General features: G+C 42.6%; 1 protein-coding gene and 1 non-coding gene across 2 annotated transcripts; one reads left to right on the top strand and one right to left on the bottom strand.

Moving 5' to 3' along the window:
- Positions 1–6361: 6361 nt before the first annotated feature.
- Positions 6362–11900, top strand: Bambi (BMP and activin membrane bound inhibitor). The gene is made up of 3 exons (XM_020187693.2): positions 6362–6847; positions 10103–10390; positions 10829–11900. Exons 1-3 carry the CDS (start codon positions 6772–6774, stop codon positions 11245–11247), a joined length of 783 nt encoding a protein of 260 aa, XP_020043282.1. The 5' UTR covers positions 6362–6771; the 3' UTR covers positions 11248–11900.
- An 8110-nt stretch (positions 11901–20010) lies between these two features.
- On the bottom strand, positions 20011–20082 carry Trnaa-agc (transfer RNA alanine (anticodon AGC)). The gene has a single exon. It is a non-coding gene; the product is annotated as a tRNA-Ala (tRNA).
- Positions 20083–21650: the final 1568 nt, after the last annotated feature.

Below are 21650 nucleotides of genomic sequence, written 5' to 3'. Positions count from 1 at the left end.
CTATGTATTACATACAGACTGGCAATCAATGTCATTCACTAGTACACAAACAGGTACCTTACCTTCGCTACTCCCCAACATCCCATAAATCTAAACTATACCTGTGCAAAAAGCCAGGATGCTTTTTTACTCCAAATACTCATACTCCTCAGGAAATGGATAAAAAGATCTTTCAATTACTACTGTCAACTAATGAGACAGGACATTCAAGATTGTTGTATATTGGGCTGGAGGCATGGCTCAAGCCATAGAGCATTTGCCTAGCAAATATGAAGCCCTGAGTTCAAACCCCAGTACTGCCAAAAAAAAATTGTCATATATTAAAGATAATGCATAAGTTCAGAGTGGTCCTGGACTCTAGAGAGGTTCTGAGTGTAAGATGCACTGTTTTCCACTGGTTTCAGTAAGTTTATTTTAGATGATAGCAAACACCCAAAATCAACCATTTGGAAGGATGATCCTAATTGCACTATTTCTTTTTCTTTTTTTGAAAGTGTAAAGTGGAGAATTTATTGAGATAGCAAAGTATAAAGTGGGAGAGTAGAATCCCCCCAGAGTTGGGAGGGTCCCAAGAGAGGGTACCTAGCACTATTTTTCTATATAGGACAACTTTGCATACAGATGACTGGCTCTCTGGTGCCAGCCTGCTCACAACTCTTACATGCTCCTTCAGGCTTGTAACCTTGTGGAGAGCAGTAACCGTATTTATTAGTCAAGAACTTATCCCAGCTGAAAAAAACGTAAAATGAATATTTTAGTCTGAGAATTGGGAAAACAGAAGGCTCAGGTGGTCTGCAATTGTAGCATTGCCTCTGTAGAGTGGGGTTTATGATTGGATAGAGGAAAGCAAAAATTATGAGAAAGCAAAAACTAGAAATAAAAAAGGATGAGGATTGATGGCAGAGAGGTGAGAAGCAAAGATAACCTGGAGAAGAAACCCAAGTCTTCTAGTTTCTGGTTCCAGACAGAGATAGATCCTGGCTTCCGGAATTGATAAGCAATGCTTGTAAATGACCAATTACTTGTATCTTTACTGTATCTCTACTGTATCTACACAGCAAACCCCTTCTAAATTATGTAATCTTCAGTGGACCTCTCTTCCTCTTAATTAAACAAGACTGACTAACAATGGGCTATACCTATTTTAAGTGATCTTTTAAATGATGTCTTTGAAATAAATGATGTCTTTGAAATGAGGCTACAAAGGTAGGTAAAAGCCACTAACTGTGAATGAGACCATGAAGTTATTTGTGTTTAAAGTAATTCTTAGTAGAAAAGGTGCTCATTTGTCAGGCGACCAAATAGACAATGGAAGACTACTGAATTTGAGAGGGAAAAAAAAAGCATTAAAAGTTCTTGCTTTAATTTTAACAATAAGGACAAATCTCCTTCAGTGAACCCCATAGCTCTTTCCATAACCTCTGCCCACAGGGTAAATCTCACTGAGATGAATTTAATGTATGTTTTGATACTTTACAAATGGTAAAACAGCTATTGTATCATTAGTTTTCAGAAATTATTTGCAAAGTAATTTTAAAATGGGCAAAACACATTTCTTCAACAAGACACACAAATTGGGGATGGTGGTATATACTCCTGTAGTCCCAGCTACTCTGGGCCATCAAAGGGAGAAAGAGTAGATAGAGGCAGAAGAGTGGGCAGGAGGAAAAGATGGAAGATTTCAGCTAATTTCAAGTAAGATTCTAAATGTTTGGCTACCTAACGAAAATATTAAAGCTTTCATATTTCAGTGACTTGTATATGAACTTTTTGTTTTGGTGGTGGTGGTGGTACTGGGGTTTGAACTTAAGGCCTTGGGCTGCTAGGCAAGCACTCTATCACTTGAGCCATACCCCACTTCCATAAACACTTCTTAATCCTAAAAAACAAAAGTGAAGTGTTATCAGCTAAGGGGATGAAACTAAAAAAGTACTGTTCATCGCATTCTGGGCCAGTGAAAATCCATTAGGTCAGAAGTAATTTAAGGCAATTTGTCAACTTTAAAGGATTAATTCATCATTTTAGTTTAAAAAGGGGTGAGGGGCTGGAGATGTAGCTCAGTGGTAGAGTGCTTGCTTAACATGCACCAGTATCTGGGTTTGAACCCTGGTACTACAAAAAGTAAAAAAAGAAAATAAAGAAAAAAGGAGGGAGGGAAGGAGGGAAGGAAAGAATTAAACTTCTTATTTGACATCAGGCAGGCCAAACTAGAAGGCCACTGAATCAATTTTTAAAGTTCTATTGGCCTGAGGGTTACATTAACATAACCTAATAGAAGAAAGGCTATGCAGAGACCAATGACAACACAGAATGTATTTGATACTGTTTCATTATGAATAATGCCATTGCTAAGTTCCTAAAGCAATGTTTTTTTAACTGGGGAAGATTTTTTACTGTACTCTAAATTTAGTACCTTTAAATTTTTTGAAGAAGATTCAGCAATGATTCTATAGTTTATTTGCAAGACCCCACAGCATTTTGCTAGCCTGTGCCAGCAAGGGCATTTCGGAAGTGAGTTTCAGCCTTGTCCTTTCTTGCTAGGCTCCATCACAGAACCTCCCAGATTCTGCATTCAGAATCTCCTTTTCTATTTGGAGGGAAAAAAAGAACATTTTTAAAAACTACATAGTCATTCCATTGGTCTGAGCTAATCTCTCCTCTTTGACCTTATTTCAATGAAAGTAAATTTTAGATTTGAACAAATGACATTTTTTAAAAGCTGCTACTGGGGCTACAAAGTGTTACCCAACCTCCGTAGAATATGAGCTGGTAGAAGATTTGTATAAAAGAAATAGATCCCATGGCTAGACTTCAATAGCTGTCTGTCTACTGGTGAGGAACCCCAACACAACTACTTTCTCTCTGAATGAAATGTACCATGAGCTCTTTTCCATTGACATTGTGAAGAGAGAGGCTGAAAATGGGGACCACATATAGCTTCAGGAAACACTGGTGCATTTCGGTAAGCAGAAATTGATAGAATATTTATAGCTTTGTTAACAAAAGGAGCTTGTTAGTGTAGGACAACCATAAAAATGTGTCACAGTGGCATGCTGTGATTGTGTAGTATGTATATTTGTGGATAAATCATATTTATAGCACTATCTGATGGTAATAAAACTATTATAATGCTAAATTATTTCAGTTAGGGCTAGAAGATTTTTTTGTTCTTGGGTATAGACAGCTTCTTCCCAGGTTGTATTTTCAAATTTCCCTTTGTAAGAAAAAAAAAGTGTCAGGGGCGGGGGGGTGGGGTGGTTAGTAACTAATTTCATTATGTGATTTAAACTTAATCAGGACACTAGATTTTTACTGTTTATCCTTCTCATTTTGCATGTAGAAAAGTAATAATATGTACAGAGTCCATGTAACGATCCTATAGAGAAGCATTTTTCTTTAAGAGTCTTCAATTAAATAACAATTATTACTTATCCTCTTGACTATTGATATGGCCTCATAATTGACATATTATCCCTAAACCAATTTCGATTTTCCACATTGATTCAAACACTCTTATTCACTTAGTTGAAAAGTCCATGTCTGCTCTAAAACCATTAAAGTGCAGGCTTGTTTCTCTTAAAACTAATTTCCAGCCATTAAAAAAGTTTGCCCATTAATAATAAAAACAAAAGTTGTAATCATTGTCGGAAGAATGGAGCACAAGTTCTTATTCTGAATTGTATTTGAATGTGTGTGTGTAATGATGGAAGTAAATATTAATTCAATGAAATGCAAGTGTCTTAGTTTGGGCCCTTTGGGTTGCTAGCAAAAGAACTTAAGCAAAAGGGGAACTTATTAGTATTTCCAAGTTAACCTTAAGGTCAGGAAGTGAAGGCTAGTGACTGGAAATCCATTTGGTTTTAAATCTTTGCCTTTCTGCACATCTTTGTCATTTTCTCTTTCTCTGCAAACAGATGGACTGTGACCACCCCCCAGCTCTGAACTTGTATATCTGTATCTAAAACAGACTCTTGAGATAGCCAGCATCTTAGCCCAAAGAGAGAATCTAAGTGGCTTACCCTGGGTCCTGTGCGTAGCTGGGGCCAGAGGACAGTTTCCTAGTCTGGTGCTAATGCTCACTCCAGTGACTGGGGACATTAAGGAAAGTGGAGTGGGAAGACACTCAGGAAGTACCTCCTACAATACAACTTTCACCAGCAAATTCCCCTAGACCCTCTTCCATTAAACAAGTATTCATCTGCATCAAAGGTAAATATGTTATTTCCTTGTACATCTCAGTCCATTCCTTACTCCACATTTTATACTCCAGCCATAAACTATTGTGTAATTCTACCTACCCATCCCCTGCTTACCACCCTTATTTTGTGCCTAAATTCCTGTGATCCTTTGTGCTTATCGTAGTTCTCTTCCAATCTTACTCTTTAGGAGCCAACCTCAATGTCACAGTTTCCAGAATGTTTTTCTGGACTTCTTCACCTTCCTAATTAGTCACCTTTCTTTTATGCATCACAAAGTCACTCACATAATTCTGTATCATCTGGCTCCATTGTTTGTGATTTACTACCTAGATACTGACATGTAGGCACTGTGAGCCTGACCTACTGGTGGGAACTCCAAAGTGGCTGAATGAATATACTCTAAAGTTTCCTTCTGGCTAATAATTGACTCTTTCAAGTTAAAAGAGTGTGTGTCATTACCTGAAATGCATGGTCTGCAGAGCCTCTTGGAATCGTTAACTCAACAAAGTTGGAATGGCAGGAAGTTCTAATCAAGCTCTTTCTTTCTTCCTTAGGGCTGTTAGCCGCCCTGGAGAAAGACCTGCTATTTACCTGGTGCCCTGATCACTAGTTTTCTCTTAAAACTTCTGTTGGGCCTGACCTTCCCTCCTTTTAGAAGCAATTTTGATCTAGCAAAGTAATGGTCGGCACATCAGTTTATGAAACCTTTTCTCTTTTCTGTGTATAAACATTATTTTTCAAAGTTAATCTCATTAACGTCCTGCGTCTCTCCAGAGTTTTAGTAAGTTGAAAGTACAAGGTTAGGCCTTTTGAAGTACATTTGCCTTGATGTTCAGTCCTCCTGTTTTTGTTTTTCCCACCCTGGTGTTGGGATCGAACTCAAGGCCACCAGTGAGTAGTGGAGCAAGCTCTACCACAGAGCTACACCACACCCCCACTCTTTTGCTTAGTCAAGTTCACTTCTGCATTCCAGTCCTAAAGGATGTGACTTTATATATTTCCCATGTTGACTTGAAATGCACTTCTCTTTCTGTTTTTCCCCTCCCTCAATTAGGGTAATGTTGGCTGATCCCAAAAAGGAATTTTGCAAATATTTGACTGTTGTCAGTCTTGGGTTTGCAGGGAGGCCAGGATAAAAGAGCATTCCTTCTGATCCTGAGTTTCAAGCTTAATTTCTCCTCTAAAATAAACAAACAACAAGAATCCCTTCCACCTTTCCCTCCCCCCGCGCCCAGCCCTTTAGGTTCGTAGGGGCCCGCGCCCGCCCGGCAAGCCCTAATAAATGAATTAGTATCTCAGGAAGGCGATCACTGTGGGGCTGATATTGATCAGGGTCAGCCGGTGTGTTTGCCTGCGTTTGTTTCGGGGGTGGTTAATTGAGTGTCAGTCTCGGCCAGTGTCGTCTCGCTGGCGCCGGGTGCTTTTGGATTTGCTAATTTTCGTTAAGTGTCTCTAGCCGGCTTCTGGTCCCCAGTCTACCAGGGAGAACCTAGAGGCTCCTACTGATCAACAGTCTGTCTGTCTGGGCTTTATTGATCACAGGGCGGCTGGCTGGAGGTGGATGCACCGCGGAAGGAGGCTGAAAGCAGACCCCCGTGGCCGGCCGCCCCCTCCCGGGCTCTCCACCGACCCCTCCTCCGCCACGCGCGGCCTGGCGGGGCTCTGCAGGGGCGCTAAGCCGACGGCTCGCACGCCGCGCTACGGCAGCGCCACTTGTCCCTAGGGGACTGAGGAGGTGGGGAGAATCCAAGGGCGGTCACGTGGTCCCTGGTGTGTTTCGGTGGAACAAAAGAGAAGCCACGTGCTGGGGGAGGGGGACGGTGATGCTGGCCGGAGGCTGAGCTATAAAAGGGCTGGAAGGCAAAACTCGAGACCCACCCAGAAGCGGTGCCCACCCGGCGCCTTCCGAAGGTCATGCGCGCAGGAAGCCGCCAGGGGGCGCGCGGTAGACAGCAGCAAAGCAAACCAGCCCGGCTGGCGGCCCCAGACGCCGGCGCCGGTAGGAGCCGCGGGGCAGGTCCCGCTCCAGGCAGCGTCTGGACCCGCCCTCCCGGGTGCCGGGCTGATTGACAAGAGCCCAACAGCCAATCGGACAACGTTGACGCTGGAGGGGCGGGCCCCAGGGGCGGGGCGGGGCCTAGCCGGCTCCCCGCGCCTGGCGCTATTTACAGCGCGGAGCCGGGAGGGCAGCAGCGGACGCAGGCTGGGGAGCTCGCCGCAGGTTTGCTCGTGGCGTGCTCTTGGTGCTCCTGAGAGCTTTGCCGAGTGGCGGATCAGAAGGGAGGACAGCTGGTTAGCCCACGCACGAGTGCTGGCAGCGAGCTTGCGTCCGCAGAGCTGAGCGGTCGCAGGAGCGGGTGTCCGCGGAGAGAGATCGAGAAACTTTTCTTGGCTCCTCGGCGCGCCCTCACTCACGCTCCATGCTCCGGCCGCAGCCCGGCCCCTCGCCTCGCCGCTGACGGCGCCCGCCACCCGGGCAGGACCCATGCACTGAGCGCTCCGGAGGTCGTAGGCTGCAGCTGCGCCGCGGCTCCGGGAGCCGGCGGGGGCGCCGCGGCCGCGGGGGGCGTCAATGGATCGCCACTCCAGTTATATCTTCATCTGGCTGCAGCTCGAACTCTGCGCCATGGCCGTACTGCTCACCAAAGGTGGGTCCCCTCCGGCAGCCGGTGGTCGTCCACGCGGGATCCCCGAGGACGGGGCGCAGCCCGGCCGGGTGCGTGGGTTCTGGTGCCGGGGCTGCCGCCGCCGGGCTTTGAAGCCGGCTGCCAAGGCTTTGTTACCGGCGGGCCCGGTTCCCTCCCTCCCGCGCCCGAGCCGCAGGTCGCGACAAGTTGCTGTGTTCTTAGAAGTCGCGGCGGTGGCCTCGCGGCCGCCCCCTCCACCGCCCCGGGCCGGACGTGTTGGAGTACAGACTTCAGGGCAAGAGGTCGTCACAAGGTCTTGTTTAGCCGGTTGGTGGGGACTCCTGAAATTGGTGGCCCCCGCGGGGGAGCGGATCCCGAGTAGCCCGACACATCGCTGTCTCCCCGCCCGACTGTCCCATGCCCGCGGGTGTCGATGCTAGGATGTGCTGTGCGTGTGTAGTGTCTTCGTGTGTTTCTGGGTGTGTGAGCGTCTTTGTGGATGTTTTCGTGTTTCTGATTGACCAATGTGTATCTATGGCTCAAGAGTTTGCCCGTGTCTTTGAGTGTGCCTGCGTATTTCCGAATGTCCGAATGTGTCTGAGTGTCTCAGTGTATCTCCGAACGTGTCTTAGTGCGTGCATCTGCCTTTGCGAGTGTGTCTGCGTGTTCATGAATGCGTTATCTCTGAATGTCTTTGAGTGCAGATGTCCCTGTTTTTGTGATCCCTCCACTGTACGGGTCCCCTTGAGTGGGTGATCTGGGTGTGTGTCTGTTGCAGGGGTGTGCTGTGTTGGTCTTCAGTGATGGGGAATATAGGTGTTGTCACAGGTCTCATTTCTACTCACCTCGTGTTTTACAAACCCTGTTTTAAAAAAAAAAATCCCACAGGGTCAGTTTCTTCTTTCCCCTGTAGTGTTCATCTTTTAGTTCAAAATAACCCTAAGTCCTTCTAGATTTCAGGGTTCTCCTCACTTCTCCCCATGGACTCTACCTCCTGTTCTGTGAATGGTTTTTTCTTTTTAAGTAGAAAGCATTATTTAGCCTTTGCACCCCATACTTTTCGCTGATTGCCATGTAGCAGGCACGAGGTTAAAGGATAAGCTAGCCCAGCAAGGATGAGGTGCTACAGTATTTATTTATTTTGGAAGGAAGGGTGTAATTAACCCTAAATAACAGCCCTGCTGCCTGCAGAGGGGAGCCTCCTGGCCATATCAAAGGCCGGCAGAACTGGGAGGGACTGGGGCTGACATGAAGTCACAGATACCGAAACTATGTCCCTGATAATGATATAATTAGGGGATCAGGGATTTCTGACTGCAGCGGACTTCAAAGCTTTAAAAGAAGCCAGCAGTCTCCTGTAGCCATCTTGACTAAAGCAGACATTTTTGTTTAATCACTACATACAGTAACTAGAAAGGGGGCAGACAGAAGGGCATTGTTCACTGTTTCAAAATACCAGTCTCCCCTCCTGGCCTTCTGCATGCCACAGGAAGAAACCTTATGAAAGGACAGAAATACAGTGTTAATACAGTAATACAAAAGTCCATTCTCCTTGCTGAAATGTGGCTCCAGTTTTTTTTAAGTCTTAGAACTTTCCCAGTTACCTGTCAAAATTTTATTGGACTGTTTTAGGTCATTGAAAATACAGTATTTTAAATAGGTTCTCATAAACATTGAAGTAGCGTTTTACTTGTATTCAGTTTTCCTATTCTGCACCGGGTCTAAGGCTAATAGTCTCAAAATGGACTTCTAATCTGTTTTATTTCTACTTTAAATCTGTATATAGAATTTGTCAGACTAGAGATAGGGAATTATCAGCACTGGTGAGCTTTTTGCAAAGAACAAAGTGAGCTAGAGAAGAGAAGGGGAAAGAGCTGAAAAGAATGGCAACAGAGCTAGGTTCCAACTGGAAAGGAAGCACCGTAGACTAGAGAAGGGACTTGGACCCCAAGCCAGGATGGCAAGTGCAGATGGAGAAGCGAGTCCTCCACCTTTGGACTGTTAACGGGTTGCCAAAGATCTCTGTTGAGTTGGCTGGTTTTTCTTTGAGCCTTTGCAGCCTTGGTGAAAGCTGAGCACACCATGTGGTGGCCTGGAATTTGGACAGATAATTAAATGAGACACCTTACTCAGGCATTCACAGAAAGGAGGAGGAAAAGTGAGGGTGGGAAGAGCTTTGGAAAGCTGCAGCTCCATGTGTTTAATTTCTCAGAGGAAAGTTTCTGTAAGGAGACAGATCTTTCCCCCGATTTGGACCTGGGAAGAGGTGTGTGCATTAGTTCAGTTTACAGTAGCTGGAGCTGGGGTAGGTAACAATGACCAGAGTCCACCAGTTCAGAACCAGATTACTTTAGCCTGAAATCTTGCATTGTGACAAAATGTGAACAGACCCTTGCAACTCACAAAATAAGTTTTATAAAGGAAACTTTTAATCACTTCCTGTAGAAAAATTGGAGGTTTCCTTCAGGATTTTTCATTCATCCAGCAGAGGATTTTCAGTTTGAATGGTTCCCTTTTAGGTCACATGTTAAATTACATGTAAAACAGAAGAGGAGGAGAAGTTAGCCCTGCAGCTTTACCACCACCACCCCAACCCCCCTTTTTATGACTTTCCATTTGGGCTGAAAGAAATTGACTTTGGCAAGCAAACCACTAATTGTAAACTGCCTAGTTCCTGTTTTACAATATACTGACTAAAAGCTCCTCGGCATGAAAAGATCTTTATAGGCAAAGTTTGCCTTTTCTAGAGAGCTTGCAAATAGCTACCCGGTTTCATAGTTTTAAAACCTCCTGACCTGGGCAATTTCTAGATTGTTGTGTTTCTAGTTAATAACTTTATAAGGTGTTAGCTCAAGCTCTTAAATCTTGGCTTGTCCTTAGGGATAGTAAACAATTGAATAGTTCTGATCAAATATTTATCCTGACGAAACCCAAAAGCCTTGCAGTTTTACATGGTATGGTTATATAGGATTAAAATGAATAAATAATGTGATTTACCTTATGATAGAGGAATTAAAGTGATGACTGCTTTCCCTGCAAAACTAAAAGTATTTTTAATTATTCTAACTCATCAGCACTCCACTATGGATATTTATTATTTCCTAAAATTATATTTCATTGACATTTTAAGTGCTGACTGTTTTCAGAGCATTTCCAGTCTACATGGGCTGCTACGGTAGGCTTAAATTAGTGCCTTTGAATTGGGGATTTAGCAATTGCTCCCATAGTTGCTTTCTCTGGTCTTGACTTTGACATTTGGGTCCTCATTGTTTGCAGGAGAAATTCGATGCTACTGTGATACTGCTCACTGTGTGGCGACTGGATATATGTGTAAATCAGAGCTTAGCGCCTGCTTCTCTAGACTTCTTGATCCTCAAAACACAAATTCCCCACTTACCCATGGCTGCCTGGACTCTCTCGCAAGTACAGCAGACATCTGCCACGCCAAATTGGCCCAAAACCATTCAGGCACCACCATGCCCACATTGGAATGCTGTCACGAAGACATGTGCAATTACAGAGGGCTACATGACGTCCTCTCTCCTCCCAAGGGTGAAGCCTCAGGTAGGTCGCAGCCTTTCTTAACCCCCTTGCCTGCCTGATCTATAGACCTGTGACAGCCGCGGCTTTGTATGTCTGCTATTGATTTTGTTGTTAATGTAATTAGAGACAGCCAGGGAGAAGCAGGGCTGGCTGCAAAGGCGCATCTCTACTGGGTGACTTTTATGTCTGCCTAGCATTCAATGTCTGTCTACGTAATAGGTTTTGCCTGTCTTTTCAACATTTTGAAGACATTAAAAGACCATTAAGTTTCAGTCATGACAGTCTATAAACAAACACGGTTGTAAGCTTCTTTGGATAATTTTGCAGCCTTTATTTTCTGAATATTATTGATTTCATTGTGACGAGATTCTTGTTTCAGGAGGATGAATGATCATGACTTGTCTGCAGGAGGAGTTAGTTTACCCCAGAAGTTTGATCATTTTCTTTTTACTCCTTTAGGACAAGGAAACAGGTATCAGCATGATAGTAGCAGAAACCTGATCACCAAGGTACAGGAGCTGACTTCCTCCAAAGAACTGTGGTTCCGGGCTGCTGTGATAGCTGTTCCTATTGCCGGCGGGCTGATCTTAGTGTTGCTCATTATGTTAGCCTTGAGGATGCTCCGAAGTGAGAACAAGAGACTGCAGGACCAGCGGCAGCAGATGCTCTCTCGTTTGCACTACAGCTTTCATGGACACCATTCCAAAAAGGGACAGGTTGCAAAGTTAGACTTGGAGTGCATGGTGCCAGTCAGCGGGCAGGAGAACTGCTGTCTGACCTGTGACAAAATGCGACAAGCAGAACTTGGCAACGATAAGATCCTCTCCCTCGTTCACTGGGGCATGTACAGTGGTCACGGGAAGCTGGAATTCGTATGACGCAGTCTTATCTGAACTTGAACTTCTCATATGCTTGAAGGCCTTGGAGTTCTACTGGACAGGAGCACTTTATCTAGAGACAACAAACTCATGTGATCCATCTTTGAGACAAAATGACCTCTGCAAACAGAATCTTGGATATTTCTTCTGAAGGATTATTTGCACAGACTTGAACACAGTCAAATGTAGTATTTGCTTTAAAATTCTAAAAAGCAAAGTGAGGACTATGTACACACTGTCACCAGGGTTATTTGCATCCCAGGGAGCTGGAATCGAGTACTTAAATAAACCCAATGTGCTCTATGGAAGCTCCTACATCTTGATTTATTGTAAAGATTTTTAAAATATATATATATATTTTTTTTTGTCTGAAATTTAGTGGTGTCTTTCTAATTTGAATACTTACATGGGGGAGCTCAGGGTAGAGCTCAGTGGTATAGCACTGTCTAACATTCAAGAGGCCCTGAATTTGATCCCCAGCACCACAAAAAAGAAACCAAAAACAGAACACAAAAGTAAAATATTGAAGTGTAAAAAAGTACATGCTAGTTAATCAAATGAAGGTCAGTTATTACTCTTACCACCTTCTCAACTGTAGGATTTGGCTTGATTTTTATTGTAATTAAAACAAGAGCTTGTGTATTTTCACACAACATTAATTTTCTTGTAGTGTTTCTAACTGCTGGTCATTCAGTATATTGTCTATGGGTTTTTTTTTTTTTTTAGGATAACTCTGGTTTTAGATTCCCTCTAAGAATTTTCTTTCTCTTTGTTTTGGTACTGTTAAGAACCGCAGAGCCTTGTTAGAATATTCTACTACTGAGTTTACACTTCCAGCCCTGAGAGAATTCTTAAGCTGATTTATACGAGGTCAGAGATGGTAGATGCATTTCTGAAGTTGCTGTGGGAAAGATAATATTTATCAGTTTCATCTAGCTGCTCTGAAGTAACCTTTTAAATATGTTCACCTCCACCCTACCTCAATACATCGGAGGTTAAAGCTGGTCACGTCCACTTCCTGTAACAGTTGATTCATTGACTGGTTTTTTCTGTCTCAAACCAGATTTAATAATTTGCCTCCCACATAAGCTAGACTTCATTATACATTGCTCCTGATTTTCAAACTTTGTTCTTCAACACAATTATAGTTACATTTAACTTTTTTCTTTTTTTTAGCTCTTTCAAGAACATCTTTACCAATTGAGACTTTTAATTAGCAGAGTGCTATGTAGGTACTTAGGTTACTTTCCCAAAATGGGCATTTGTTAATACGGCCAAATAGAACATGGGTTTTAGCAAGGAGAGTAAGGTTCTTGCCTTCTGTTAAGACTTTTCTATCTGGTAACAGCACTTAAACCTATGCCAGGTTTCTGTACTTTCCCCCAAAAATGGATCTTGGTGATCTTAAATGTGAGACTAGTTTTCCATGGAGGGGTTTGTTTTTTTTTCTCAATTCTTTCCTGTATTTGAAATTTTTTGCTTAAAAATTAATCTATAAACTGCATATTTAAGGAAGATGTTTTCTTGTATTAATGTTAAACATTTTTTGGCATACTTCTATGAGAATATTTCATGATAACATAATTTGGATTCCTTAACATAGGTATAGTAGCAAGTTCATCAGATATATAAAATGATTGCCTAGTTATTATACATATTTTATATGTTTACATATAGATACAAATATATTTACATATAATCATTATTATTAATTCATTTTTGCAGTAATGGATTTGAACCTAGGGCCTGGAGCACATCAGGCAAATCCTGTGCCTCTTAAGTCACAACCCCAGTCCTAAATTTTTGTGGGGGATGTGGTAGTGCTGGGGTTTGAACTCTGCCTCATGCTTGCTAAACAAGCACTGTACCACTTGAACCACTCCACCAGCCCCTAAATTATTTTTGACAGTTACTAGGCCACTATCCTAAACAAATAGGTTATGCAATAAATTCACATTTTAATAAATGACACCATATGTGTTGCACCTTTTTTTAGATTGACAGCTTTTTACATGCATACCTTAAAATTTTTATAAAAGGTGTTAAATTTTATGTGTCAATTTTTTTGTGTGGAGGCTTGGAACCAAACCCACAGATTCTGCATCTTTGCACATACTGTACCACCACACAGCTGCACCTCCAACCCCAAATGTCTGACAGTTTTTGAGGGAGTCAAAGACTTGTTGAACTTAGCCATTCAAACTTGTATAGAGAAAAGAGTTGATCAAAATTGTCAGTTGGTGAAATTTCTACCTTTGAGGCTACTATCTGCATCTTGATCAAATTATAGTAGTTTTGTTGCTTGAAGATTGAGACTTGGTCCTCATGTACTTTTTCTTGTACAGTATCATGCAAGGTGAATGATTTTTTTTGGAGGGAGGGTGGAGGTAGAGATAGGGTCTCACTATGTACCCCAGGCTTACCTCAAGTCTAAGATGCTCCTGATTGCTTCCTGAGCTCTGGGATCAGATCACAGGCCTGTGCCACCACCACAAGGTCAATGATAAAGTTCAAGTTCTATGTGTAGTCACAGTTTCTTCCTGTCAGAGATCTGCACACATCTTGACTTTTTGATGAAACTATTGCAGGCTTTTTAACTTTGACCTTTACTAAGAACTGCATATAGACTTGACTTTCGCCTTTCTAGGCGAGGTTGCCACCACAGCAGGAGACAGGACTGCCTAGCTGATTTGATGACATAAAGAAGGGGTGGGACTAGCTCATTTATTTTTACCTCTTAGAGATGTGTAGTATTAATTTGCTAATCCGAAGCAACCCTTGTTTGATACTGACATAGAACTACCCCCAAAGGTATTTTTCCTTTCTAAGTGGAAATTTGCTCAAACCAGAGACAAATAGGACTAAAATTGCCAAGATGTTTCTATATCTGCACCCCTTAAATTCTACTCCTTTTGAAAAAAACTGATCTGTGCCTGGTTATGTCTTTTATGTTATTCACCTCCCCCGCCCCTTTTATTTTGAATGGCTCAGAGGCTTCATAGAAATTGACTATAGTGTGTCTCTAATTTCTGTTGAACTGATTTTATTAAAAACACTGCACCATAGGGGTTTGCCCTTCTAAAATGCCAAACATGTCTGCTTTAGAAAAATCACAAAGCTCTCCTGAAGCACTGGTAAATCTGGTTTCAATATGGGTTGATTATAGGCTAAAAGCCTGACAGCAGTGGCATCCAGTGTCACCACTGGAACTGGCCTTTTGGGGCCCCAACAGCTTTTTCCTTATAACCTCTAGTTAGTTCTTTTCTCTGCCTCTTACACTAAATGACTTTAAACCTCCAAAGCTCTGTCAACTTAGGCAAATTATGTAAGCACTTTGAAGTCTCAGTTTTGTTGACTGTAAGATGGGGGTAATGATAAAACTATAGGATAATTGTGAAAAGATATTTCTGCAGAAGGCCCTGGGTTCCATCCCCACACCAGGAAAAGGAAAAGACATGGCAACTATTTCTGATAAATACACAAGAATCTCAGACTGAGCTCAGTGTTAGAGCTTGTGTGAAGCCCTTGGTTCTGTCCACTCCCACCACCTCCCCCCACCACACACAAAAAGTGTCTCAGATGGACTAGATTGCCCCAAATAGTATTCCCTAAAATGTGAGAACTTGTACCCACTATTTATACAATGGGTTGTTTTTACTTGACTTTAATATTCAAATCTGAGGGCTGGAGGTGTGGCTCAAGTGGTAGAGCACTTACCTAATAAGCACAAAGCCCTGAGTTCAAAACTCCAGTACCACCAAAAAAATAAAAAATAAGCCTTCAAATTTGAGATTTGCAGGCTGGATTAGGCATTTTTAATACTCATTTTCCATTTACTGCTTCTGCAAATGCTTTTCTCGTTTCTCCTAAATGTGTTTTGTAACTCTTTTCTTTTGGAATAATCTGGATGGCTGCTGATTAAGAACACTTCAATTTCACACACTTTTGAGTTTTTGGGTGTTTGACAGAAGTTCCCTGTGAGTTTCAACTGTATAGGGTTGATTAGGCCCAACGTTGAGAAGATTAAGGGAGCCTAGTTAGGTGACAAATAATGTGTCAGTAGTGCACAGCTGTGTCTGCTGGATGCATTCTGAACACATGCCTCTATCAGTGACAAACGGCCTTAGTGCTGCTCCCAACAAAATAACAGAGGAGTTCCACGACTGGTATTTGGGAGGAGGGGGAGTAGTTAGTGAAGAATTGTTTCATTTCTCTGGAAGGAGTTAATTTGGTTTTTTGCTCTGTGGGCCACGGAGATGTCTAAATCCCCTTCCTACCCCCAATTCATTCTGTCAATGCTGCCCTCAGTCTGCTGCTCATGGCGGCAGATCATTGATCTGAGAATTTGATCCATGAAATGATGAAATGAAACCCTGTGTCAAATTTGTCCACCTCTTTATTTGGGGCATGGTGTACACTCCCAAACACATCCTTGTTAACTGCTGACATGGCACACTGTATAGACCTGGAAGGTGGCAGAACTGAGTTTAACCAGCTGGGGGGTTATTTCTTGAGTTTTCCAATGGATGTGCATTAGAGTTTGAAAGTATTCATTGCTAGGATTTTTTTTTTGAAAGTTTGCATATTTCTGCAAACTTTTTCCATCCTATAGATGTGAAGAGGCATTGATAAGCAGACTTGGAAGACACTTGGGTAAGAATTAGATAATATCTCAAGACTTTGGTCATTCCTCGGAACTGTTAGGGGATTGTTCCATCTTGTAGCCAGTGGCTAAATGGCCTGTAGGGCCTGTTTCAAACTGTGATTAGCTACCTGGATCTTGTAGATCAGACCAAAGTTGGACTGTCTGAGTAGACCAGCTGATAACTCGATATTGCATGCTACTCAAATAGGTTTTGTAATCCTGGAATAATTTTACCTTGAACGGTTTTCAAGGCAGTGAGTGCATAAGTAGATGTTGGAACTTGTGAGAAGTTTTCAGACATGTGAAGACTGAGTGCATTGTGATGAATGAAGAAACGCAGGGGCTGTCGTGTATGTTCACTCTGAATGAGCTCTCTTTACAAATCTAATGGAACCAAAATCACTTTTGCAGTTAAGCCCCAGAGAAACACAAAAAGCTCTTTATCCCTGGTCTCTTATCCTTGGAATTTCCCTAAGGACCTCCTGAGGACAGTGGAAAACCAACACACTTCTAAAAGCAGCTTCCTCCTTTTTTTTTTTTTTTTTTTTTGTGGGATTGGGGTTTGATCTCACTTCTAGTTACTCTGGTTATTTTGGAGATGGGGGCATCTCTTGAACTACTTGCCTGAGCTGGCCTTGAGCCGCCATCCTTTGGATCTCAGCTTCCCAAGTAACTAGGATTATAGCTGTGAGCCACCAGCACCTGGCTCTTATTTTTGTTGGTGGTGATGGTGGTAGTACAGGAGTTTGAACTCAGGACCCTGCATTTGCTAGGCAGGCGCTCTATTACTTGAGCCTGGTCGTGCCCCCAGCCCTTTGCTTTTTAAGTGTTAGATGTCCATGTTTAGCATTTTTTACTAAATTGGGTGGTTGTGGGTTTGGTAACCATAGTTACTTTGGTAAATGACATATCTCTCATTTGGATTTAAGGATTGAACTGAACTCCCACTGGGAAGGAGTGATGATCAGTTACCTTTGTATACTTCCATAATCCAAAAGTCAGAATTGACAGATTAAGGCTTTTTGCCATCAGACGTCTGGATTCAGATTGTCAGTAAATTATCAAACAGCTTTTCTCTTCTATTTCTCCATCCTAACCAATTGTTTTACAGATTATAATTTTTGTATGACCAGCTGGGGTTTGCTAGCTCTGTGGTAGGACTGCTTGCCTAGCATGCTCCAGGCCCTGAGTTCCATCCTCAGCACTGCAAAGATAATAGGATTTGTGTGGGAAGGTCTAAAGGAAAACAAGTTGCTAGGGAAGGGAGTTGGAGAAATAATTCAATGAGGCTTACCAAAAAATGAATGAAGCATTGCTAAACTCAGCCTACCTTTTAAATTGCTGCAGTTTCCCAGCAACTTTAAGGCTGGTCATTCAACTAAGAGTCACTTTCAATTTTTCAGATAGTCAGATTTTCATCAAAGAGTATTCTCAGGAGATAAGGAGCCACACAGAGTTTTGTTCTCAACAGGCAGAGATGTGGAATGGGCGACCTGATTCACTACTTCATCCCCAGGGACTTGATGCCTTCCAGCTACACAGGCAACTCTGAAAAATTCTTTTCTTCTCTGGAGATAAAGCTCAGCCTGAGGCTAGAGTAAAAGAAGTGTGGGGGAGGAGGAGTTAGCAAATTTCCTCCCAGCATTCTGAAGACTGAGGCTGGAGCATGAAGAACACCCATCCCCTCCCTGCAAAAAAAAAAAAAAAACTTAGAATTTTCCTTTCTCCCACAAACCCTTAGCATCTACTTCAAAATTCAAATAGCTCTTCTGCAGTCATGTACGCGTTTTATTATATTGTCATATAGTGCTTTCTTAGGAAAAGTACTTATTTCATAGATAACTTTTTAACTCAAAGTTAAAAAATTTTTTTGGCAACAGGGTTTCAATATCTGCCTCAGGATGGCCTTGAACTAGAGATACTTCTGCATCAGCCTCTGGAGAGCTGGGCTTGCAGGTGTGCACCACCGCAGGTGTGTAGTACCACACTAGGCTCAATCAAAGATAAATTTTGAAAAAAAGAACATCTGTATGTGAGCTGGATGATCATTCATGACTTCCCAATTTTTTCTTTTTTTTTTTTTCTTGGTGGTACTGGAATTGGAACTCCAGGCCTCATGCTTGCTAGGTAAGCACTTTACCATGGGAGTCACAATCTCAGTCCCTTTTTTGCTTTTTTTTATTTTTCAAGTAGGGTCTTGAGATTTTTGCCTGAGGCTATCTCAGATCTTGATCTTTGTACCTCTTATTCCCTGTATAGCTGGGATTATAGAGTTTCATCACCCTACCCAGTTTACTGATTAAGATGGGGTCTTGAGAACATTTTTGCCCTGGCTGGCCTTGAGCCACTATCCTCCTTATCTTGGACTCCTGATCTCTGCCTCCTGAGTAGCTGGAATTACAGGTGTAAACCACTGTGCCCAGTCTATATTGTTTCTAGTTTCTCGTATTCCTTTCATTTATTTATATATTTTAAAATATTATATATATATGTGTGTGTGTGTATTTTCTATGAGCCTTGACTCAAAACAACATCAACCTATTTCCAGTAGTGTTGATTAAAAACATGAAAAAGTGTGGAAGAGAGAGACCCTACCTCTTTACAAGCAGCATTTTTTAAAAAATGCAAATGAGGGGCAGCAGGGTGTAGCCCAGTGGTAGAGCACTTGCCTGACATGTGCGAGCCCCTGGTTTCCATCCCCAGCACCCCCCCAAAAAAAAGTAAGTACATAAAACACAAACACCTTGGCTGAACATAGGAAAACACATTCTGTCTATAAAATCTGCTATAGCATTTATCAGGCTTGCTTTGGAGCTTGGTCTCCCCTGGGAATCTTCGCATGTGACCACCAGTTACACAGGCCGGGCACAGCAAGGGTGTTTAAAAGGCCACTGAAGAGGAATCATCTCTCCATCCGGCACTGTGAACTGCCAAGGGTCATTTCCCAGTCCTGACACTTGACTGTGAAGCAGGCTAAGTGGTAAATCTTTCCAGGGACTGAATTGTGACAAACACTGGAATTGGACAATAAAACCCAACATCCTTCACCATCTCGGCTAACAATGGGAGGTTGTTTTTGGCATTTGTATGCAAATTGGGGTGAGTGGCTTCCAGGTTGCTTTGAAATGCTCAATTTGTTTATCCCAACCTGGGAAGCTTGACCCTTTCTTCTTTGGTGGAAGATTTATGGTGCTGTTTTTCATGGCTCTCAGCAATGAAGGAGGTTCCACGACCTCCCAGGATTGTCACTGAACAAGTGGGCCTTCAGTAGCCGAAGAACTCGGCTGCTTCCTGTGCTGCCACAGAGCCGGTGACCTGTTGGGAAGCCACTGGCCTGCAGTTCCTCTAAGATGCTACTGACCTCCTGCAGAGCCACCACCACAGCAAATAACTGGAAGGGGACAAAAGCCCCGTCTTAGAATATTCATCACGTAAATACTGAGTCTGGAAGCAAATAAACTGGCCATTTCCTTTGGCTTCCTCTTCATCCCTATTCTGGGAAAGAGCACCGCCCTCCTGGCCTTAAAGTAGGACCTGCCATGAGTCCTTCACTAGTGTCTGTGTAGAAACTTGTTTTAGTTAAAAGCATCTTTCCAAAGTGCTCTTATAGACTGACTAGTCGCTCTGAGTATATATGGTTTGCGCCTCTGAGGGATCTGGGTTCAAGTTCAGAGCAGGGTTGTTACTACTGGCCTCACCCGTGGGCTACCTAACTTCCCAGGTCCCTTACTTACACAATGCAGATGATAATATTATCTGCACTTTGGGTTGTTGAGAGGATTAAATAAGATAATACAAGTAAAAATTTAGCATTGGCTTGTTGGTATCCGCCTGTAATCCCAGCTACCCTAGATAGCCTGGAGCTGTCCTGCCTGAGGCAGGATAGTAAATTCAAGGCCAGGCTGGGCAAACTAGTAAGACCCTGTTTCAAAATAAAAGTGACAAAGAGGCTGGGGATGTAGCTGAGTAGTAGAGCACTTGCCTGGCGGTGCAAAGCCCTGGGTTCCACCCCAGCACAAAAAACACTATTCCTAACAAAATTGTGAATGTCATCAATTGCAACTCAGTACCCTATCCTCCACTTGTTCCTTCACCATTCTTAATTTTTTTATGGTTTTTGGCAGTACTGGGGTTTGAACTCAGGGCTTCATACTTGCTAGGCAGGTGCTCTGCCACTGAGCCACACTGCCAGCCCTTTTTTGTTCTCGGTATTTTCCAGATAGGGTCTTGCAAACTATTTGTCCAGGGGTGGCTTTGAACCACGATCCTCCTAATTTCTGCCTCCTAGGTAACTAGGATTACAGGCGTGAGCCACTGGCTCCCAGCTCCTTCACCATGCTTAGAAAAGACACCCAGGTGGCAAGGACATCACCTCCACTTTCCAGATGTAAGAGACAGTCTTCAGATATATTCAAAGATCCAGTGATGTTTAAACTTAAAAAAAAATTGTATATCTTCAAATTGCTCAGTTTCACTTTTCATATTTACATTTTGCTCAAGAGAGTAAGGGAATACTCCATTTTGATTTTAACATAGAAACTCCCATCATCCTTGCAGAAAAAAAAGTGTAATTTATGAGAAACAATGATGGTGGACAACATCAGCATAGTGCAGTTTACCATGCTACAGAACCACGTGGGGTCTGCTCCTGGTTACAACGCAGTCTGCTTCTGCACATCCTGTTCACCAGCACGTACCTGTCTGGGCTCACACTCTGCTCAGTGAGCTGACAGAGTATTGCATGGGAGCACTTGGTGTTGCCCACTGTCTGGACGCTCCAAAGCATCCAGGGCTGGGGAAGGGTATCCCATATGACTGTCATAAGCGAACTGAAATTTTCTTCCAGATACAGATGGCACCTATAATCTATAAACCAGGTGAGGGCTGGTTTTACAAGAATTACCTCCTGATTGCTGTGAGGTGAACAAGATGTCCTACTCCACGCTCTGCCTTGATTATGCTGCCTCCTGGCAGGCCTAAAGCAACAGGGCCAATTGATTGTAGACTGCAACCTCTGAAACTGTGAGTGGAAAGAAAACTTTCCTCTTTAGTATTTCAGGTATTTGTTACAGTCACAGAAAGATGGCACACAGCTTCGTCTTTTTTCATCTATAAAATGAGAGTCCCAGGATCACAATGGGTTATTCCATCCTCAAGTGTGTGTCTTGAGAATTCTACAGTGCCATTGAGAAAGGCAGAATAAAATAGAAATTATTGCCAACCTTCTACTTTAAAATAGAGATAAGCCTTTCCTCATGTGTTTACATGTTTTTATTTCTTCTTTTGCTTTTAGTTCTAATTGCACTTTTAATATAGGTTTTGAATCATGTCTTATTTCTCTAATATTTATAATTAAACCAATAAATCCAGCTTAAAGAAGATGGAAAATGGTGGACACGCAGTTATGTGCTTGAGGCCATCTTTCCTCTTTCAACCAGCAAAACACTGCCTGTTTGGAATATTGTTGGAAATTCAATTTGCATTCACAATAAGCCTGGGACTCAGGATTTGGACTAGAGTGTGTGGGGACAGAAGACAGGACAGTCCCAAGCCTGTAATTAACAAAAGTGGCAGCAATATTACTGTGTGCAGTAGAAACAAGCATGCTGACTTTTTCTTACACTCTCCTGAATAAAAATGGAACAAAACAAAACATAAAGTTCAACCAAAAAAGAAAAAGAAACAAAACAAAGAACTTCAGTGACAATTCCTTTATAAAAAATTAACTTTTATACATTTTTCCTACTTAAGACAAATT

Source organism: Castor canadensis, chromosome 15 (assembly GCF_047511655.1).
Source record: "Castor canadensis chromosome 15, mCasCan1.hap1v2, whole genome shotgun sequence".
In the NCBI taxonomy this organism is placed as follows: Eukaryota; Metazoa; Chordata; class Mammalia; order Rodentia; family Castoridae; genus Castor; species Castor canadensis.
The sequence above is the reverse complement of the archived record's forward strand: the minus strand, read 5'-3'. Positions and strand labels throughout refer to the sequence as shown.